At 46.9% G+C, this 6,756-nt stretch overlaps 1 protein-coding gene across 1 annotated transcript; it reads right to left on the minus strand.

The window, feature by feature from the left end:
- Window positions 1-1,415: 1,415 nt before the first annotated feature.
- LOC120655302 (hornerin-like) lies at window positions 1,416-6,533 on the minus strand. Its single transcript, XM_039933054.1, has 3 exons — window positions 6,378-6,533; window positions 4,902-4,970; window positions 1,416-3,869 (listed from the first exon to the last, which is right to left on the minus strand). Exon 3 carries the CDS (start codon window positions 3,604-3,606, stop codon window positions 1,711-1,713), a length of 1,896 nt encoding a protein of 631 aa, XP_039788988.1. The 5' UTR covers window positions 3,607-3,869; window positions 4,902-4,970; window positions 6,378-6,533; the 3' UTR covers window positions 1,416-1,710.
- Window positions 6,534-6,756: the final 223 nt, after the last annotated feature.

Consider the following 6,756-nt stretch of genomic DNA (forward strand, 5'->3'; position numbering starts at 1 on the left):
GTTCGTTTAAAATAGTATCAAATTGGACGGTTCTCACACAAATGACGTTCAGTTGTTTGGTCACCTGGGCTTCACGTGTTCACAAATCGCGTTCGGTCGTTGCTTGCTGCAAAACATGAGGGCACAACAGGGGCCTCGTGTTCCAGAGAACATCCAGAATGTTCTTGCAACATCGGCTTAGGCTAGCAGTTCGTGGTTTCTAGAGAAATCACCAAATCTGTGTCGAGAAAACCCATGAGACCTGCTGCTTATGATCCTAAACGTATAGTAAGCAGGTCATCTTCATTAGTATTTTCCAACTTCTTTCCAAATGTAAGTTCATCGCCCATTAATTTGGAGATAATTTCTTTTTCTTCTTTGGCGATTTGGAGATACCGAAATGTTTGCCTGGATATCTTTGCATTCACAGATTCACTGATGATTGAAAGGATCCCCTCCAGTTTCAGTGGCTAGTATGGCTTATTTGCCTGTCATTTTTATCCCAAGAATCATTCAGGTTCAGACTGTTTATGTGCTTCTGGACGGCAGGGCCTCTGATAGTCTGATTGATAGCGGTGGGATCCTAGCTGTTGGTGTGGACGTGGCGAGCAGAGTCAGCGGAAGCATGCTGCGCAGATGACGTGTCAGTTGTCACTGCGGTCGCGTTCACGAATCATATCCGCAGTGTTCGGCTGGTGCTCGGCCGGCTGCTCTTGGCTGGTTCTGCACTCACAGAGCAGCAGCCGAGCAGCCGAACGGCGTGATCAAGACTCAAGAGGCGTGCTCGCCTTGCAGTTTGGTGTCCTACTACCACAAGGATCAGGTATGTTCAGCAGCAGCGCAGGGATTGCCCGGCCAATTAGGAGTACGTATTTGCAGGCATCCTTTGGTCAGAGCGAGACGATTGGAAAACGCGCGTCAACCATCCTATCACTGGTTTCAGAGAGAATGATTCATTCAGGTTTCTGCAATTGAGCCAACATGCTGCCCATCTTGATCGATAGGCTGAGACAAAGCTTTGCATGCAAGCAGTGAAGCAGAGAGGCTTGGTTCTGAAAATTCAAATCTGTCACAATTGTTGGTTCATCTTCTTGTAAAATGATTGGCATGTTTTTTTCCTTTTTCTTTTGTTTTTTTTGGGAGAACATGATTAGCATGTTAAGGTGTTTCAAACATACCGCCTCCAAATAAACAGGAAACGCTCTTGATTGAGCCCCTAAACCAACTGTTGTCTGACTAGCACGATCCAAACGTACTCTTACAGGAACAAACATGCAAAATCGTAATGCACAAAGAATATGGCGGAAAACCGTAGGAAGTGTCATCGAAAGTTTCTTAGTTCAGACACAGAACAGAATATGGTTATCATAGATAATTCACACACTACTTCCCAAAGATGAATCAACAGGGGAACCACTCACAAGAAAGCACAACGGTTCTAGAAAGGAGTACATATAATTCACACTTGCATAACGCAACCTCCCTCCTTTATTTATATCATGATGAGGGGTTCCTTTGCACAATTCATACAGCACGACTATTCCTGAGCACACACGACCACACCACTTTACAAAGCACACACGATCAGCAAAGCAGTCCTGAGCAATTATCACACAGACAGTTCACATAATCACACCATACATCGAATTGACACCAGAGGACAAGGGAGATGCTTTCCAGATGAAATGACGGAGCAAGCAAGGATGGGAGGGCTGGCAGCAAACTCTGGCATTACAGCCAGCTGCGCCGTGAAGAGCTGCTAGGCTTTTCCATGTCACCTGAAGATTTCCAGTTGCCAGTTGTGGAGGTGCTAGCATCAGCGTTGTTGGTGGGTTTCTTCCCTAGGCTCACACCACCAAGCATGGTACCACCATGCACGCGGCTCTCATGGGCTGAGGCTAGTGCATGGCGTGGAGCCTCTGCTGGGTGCATGAAGAAGCTGTGCATGCTTGTTCCAGTGCTTGGAGGGCTAGCTCCGTGAGAAAGGGCATCGCTGACGATACTGAAAGCACCAAATGAGACACCCCCATGGACGCTGTTGTCGTTCACCAGCGGGTTGTGAAGATCGCACAGGCCCTTTTTGCCTCTTCCAAGGCGGTCACAAGGAGTGCCACCAGATCCGAGGTCCGAACCCGGATGCCCCCACAAGCAACGCCGGCCTCCACCGTGCGCCTTGCAGAAATCAGTGCTTCCCTGCGCACTCTTCCCACAGCCGGTGGACTGGCATCGCTTACCCCCACCGTGACCAACACATCGGTCGGTGCGGCCTCTTGCACTCTTCTTGCACCCTACTACCACGCATCGCTTGCCTCCTCCATGCGCGACACAGAATTGGGTCCCGCCATGCACACTCTTCGTGCAACCTTCAGCTGAACAGCGTTTGCCACCTCCATGGCCCTTGCAGAATGGTGTGCTACCCTCTGCTCCCTTGGGACAATCGGGGTGTGTGCATCTCTTTCCACCACCGTGAGCTTTGCAGAAATTAGTGCTGCCCTGAGCTCCCTTACCACAACCAGTATGCTGACAGCGGCGACCACCTCCGTGAGCGATGCACATGCCTGACCGCCCTTCAGCACTCTTTGTGCAGTTTGGCTTTTGGCATCTCTTCCCGCCACCATGCTTGATACAGCAGCCAGATTTCCCTCGTGCTGCTCTTTTGCATCCTTCATGACTGCAACGCCGGCCACCTCCATGGGCTATGCAGTAATCAGTACGACCTTCAGCGCTCTTGGTGCATCCAAGATAGCTACAACGCCTCCCCCCTCCATGAGCTTTACAAAAAATAGTCTTGCCCTCTGCTCCTTTGTTGCAGCCTTTCTTTTGGCACCTTCTACCCCCACCGTGGGCAATGCATCGCCCTGATGAACCTCTGGCTCCTTTTACACATCCTGTGTATGAACAAACCTTTGTGCTGCTGCTGCTGCGCTGCTGCGAATGGACAAACCCGGAAGAACAGGCTGCTGAACTTTTCGGCTGTTGGACCACTGTTGGTGTTGGAGGAGCTGGAGCTTGAATCTGATTAGAGCTCACTGGAAATGCTTGGCTCAGAGAAAACCCTGTCATTTGTTCAGCCTGGTTAAGAAAAGAAAGCACCATGCCTCCATATGGACGTCGAGCAGATGTAGATCCTTCATCAACTGTTGGCACTAAAGCCATAATATGTGGATGTACAAATGTGTCCTGAAATGCAGTAGTTCTAATCTGGTCTGTATCAGTTACCCCAGATTGAGATGGTGCCAAAGATAACTTAAGATCCAAACCAGGCTTCTCAAAAGCCCTCCTAGAATCACAAGCCTGTTTATGCAGCTTAGAAGTACTCTCATTGCCAAGAGATAACTGAAAATTTATGTCATAGTCCATACACGAGCCATCGTCACTTGCCCTGGCAGAAGAAACAGTGCAGCCAGTACCCATGCTCTGCCTGCTGCTTTCTGAGCTTGATGAGTCGCCCGGACCTAGAGCCAATTCAGTCAACTTTCTCTTGTAACCTCTCGGAGCAAGCACATCAGGTTGGCTAGAACCAGGTGCTGGATGACTGGATGCTGGAACTGCACTACGCTGATTAACAAAGCCATTTGGATTTGAGAAACTTATGGTGAATGTTGAATGCCCATGCCTGGGTTCCATTGCTCCTAGAGTCCACCAAACTTATGAGAAAGTACCAGCTGGCCTCACTTCCAGGTTAAATAATTGTCAACAAAGCTACAAAGTTAGAAAACCTAGAGTAATTAGCAGGCCTCAACATCTTCGCATCCTCCACTAACAAACCCTGAAGTATCTCTACGATCCATTTCCCAGTGCTGTATGTGAAATGACGCTACTTAATCACGAAGAGGTGACAATTTAGACCCGTGAATAAAACACTTTCATCCAACCAAGTGACCAAAGTTCTGCAAGCAGTGAACAGAACACAGGTGAGATAAGTGCTCGAGTTAAAATAATTATGAAGACAGAAAAATAATATATAAAGACTGTAAAAAATACACAACAATCATAGTTTTTTATTGCATTTGGTCCATATCCATGATGACTGCTGACTCTTCATGTATGCCATTGACATGATTAACATTTAAATGGGAGAAAGTCTGACATATGAAAACACAATCTTACATTTACTGCTCAACCAGAATTCAGCAATAAAAAGCCAGGATGGAAGTCATACTACATAGCCAACATTAACAAGATTGAGAAATTCTAATCGTGCCCGGAGAGGATGAAGACACCAGTGTCTGGTAACATATCACATAAGTGAATGACACAATAGTGGCTTGGCTAACAAAATAGCATTACAGAAACAAACAATAAGACAGAAAGTGAAACAGGCTAGCTCATTCTGAGTAGTAAGTTGTTTACTTAGTTTCGAGTTGTGTAGCACTCTATGTCTATGAGGCATGATAGAAGGACCATTTTCATTCAAATCATCCAGCAAATGCCCTCATATGTAAACTAATATCTCCTCTAAGGCTTCAACAACACTCTTCACTTAAGTATATCTCAACCGCAGGAGTTCAAGGCAGTGTGAGGCAGCAGCAATTACACAGGAAGAGAAACAGTGTCTACGGTACAGACAAGATGGGTTAGGAATGATTAGTTCCATTTCTAGTCATTTCATTCTGCTGTATTCCAATCTAGCATTGTATTGTCTTCTTGGGGGTTTTCACATAGTACCTCTATATAAGGTAGGGAATTGATGTCTTTATCATCAAGTGACAATGGATTAAAACTTAAAAATGCCCAACTCCATCTCTGCTCCCAACTTTTGTCCAGACTTTTTTGAAACAGTATCTACAAATTAACTCCGACTCTCTTAGACATAACATAACCTACAGTCACTGTACAATTGCACAGAATATACTCAGGACTGGACCAAGTTTTGCTATAAAAAATATTCAGTGGCACAATTTGAAGCTTATCGTCCTTACCAGTGAGAATCAAATAGCAGTAGGCCAGAAATGTTTATAGCTGACTGCCCAAATGCTCAGCAACTGTGCCTGCAAAAAACGAATCCAGAAGCCAAAATCTCATCATGCATGTCTCAGTCTGCAACTTTATATCAGGAACAAGAATATTAGCATGTCTTGATCTTGATCAGAACAAAAGGAAAGGACCAGCATATATCTGCGTTAAATTTTTTTTTGGACAAGGACCATACTAATGTACGGCTAGAATATTCTAGATTCCCCTCAATCTCAACAAGCAAAATGGAATCTGGTTCCAATTATCCTGAGAAAACTATCAAGATAAATTCTAAATAGTGTCTACAAAATACCCTCGCAGGCCTTTCATGAGCAAAAGCCACAATGATGAAAGAATATTCTAAAAACTTTAAACTATGAAAGAGGGGGTCAGAAGATTCACGGGAAAGGAAAACAGTCAAAGGAAACAGCCTTATGCCATACAACTTGTAAGAAAAAAATCAGCCCTTGAAAGGCAACAAAGAGGACTATATCAGTGTGTGAATTCTGTCCCAAACTGAAGCCAAATATACCTTCTTGCAAATATACTTTTCACAGCTCTTACTTTCTAAGTCATTAGTATTGTTTTTATCAAGCACAAACATTGTAAGGGATATTTATTCTGTACCTTCTTCTCAGTACATTTTATTAAACACTAGATGGAAATTTACAATTCAGCGGCAGACTCTGCTTCAAGGCTGTGACAAAATATGATTTCACATAACGATTGATCATATCTATTAAGTGCTTATATGAAACCACAAAACCAGGCAGAAGCTCGAGCTCGATGCAGGCTCCTCTCCTCTTACGGTCTCACCTAGTCACCTATGCCCAGACACCACCCAAGATCTGATCCAGTACGGTCCCTAGATATAAGAACAGCGTCGCGGCAAAACGGAGCTCAAGGCATCTCCACCAAAAATTGTCCGATCCCGAGCGCGCGCTTCATGAACGGCAGGAACACGGGTTGAGCTAGAAAAAAAACTGAACGCGTCTCGCAACTCCAGGGTGCAAAAGAATTCAGGAACCGGAATGAAGCACCGCCGACGAACGAAGGTTGGGCTCACTACAAAGACAGTAGAGCTAGAACGCCATACCAACCTTCCAGTTCCACCTTGCACCTCTCCGGGTCACTGCGCCGGAGCTGGGAAGTGGGAAGGATCAACGTGCTGCCCACCACGAACTTAAATACCAGCAGCATCACCCACCCCGCGAGAGGGAACCACAATTAAATATCGCAAAGCGAGCACCGGAGCAATCGCCGGGGCAACAGCGAGAAATTTCCGCGCGAACCTCGCTGGGGTGCCGGGTGCAACGAAAAGGACGAGAACGAAAACGAAATCGCCGGTAAAAATACGACGGCGGCGGCGGCCGCGAGGCCGCGAGGCGGCGCGCGACACGAGGTCAGGGGGGAGGGGAAAGAAGGGCAGGGGTGGGAGATACCTAGGCGGCGGCGGGGCTCGCGTCGTCGCCGTCGCCCGCGCCTCGGGGACGCAGCGGGAGGGAGGCGGGCAGAGGAAAGCGAGAGGCGCTGGTGATGCGATGCGGACGCAGGAGGGACGGGGAGAAATGGAGCAGAACGGGAGATGCTGAGGCAGGGTCGGGGAGGGGGGAAATTTCGGGATTCGTGCGGGGGCGATAGTGGAAAAGGCACTTTTCGTTTCGTCCCGCCCTTTTGTTGGGCGCGTGATGCCAAGTTTGTTTGGGTTTTAGCAGGGAAGACCCCGTGGTGCTTCTAATTGCACATTGCGCCATTCTAAAGAAGCTTTCTCTTGCAAATAATTTGTTGTGGATGTCAAACCATTCAAGAAAAATAAAAGGC

This window comes from Panicum virgatum, chromosome 1N, assembly GCF_016808335.1.
Source record: "Panicum virgatum strain AP13 chromosome 1N, P.virgatum_v5, whole genome shotgun sequence".
NCBI lineage: Eukaryota > Viridiplantae > Streptophyta > Magnoliopsida > Poales > Poaceae > Panicum > Panicum virgatum.

Excerpts from the sequence above, each read along its gene's own strand:
- LOC120655302 (XM_039933054.1), bottom strand. The coding sequence starts at position 3,606 with ATGGAACCCAGGCATGGGCATTCAACATTCACCATAAGTTTCTCAAAT.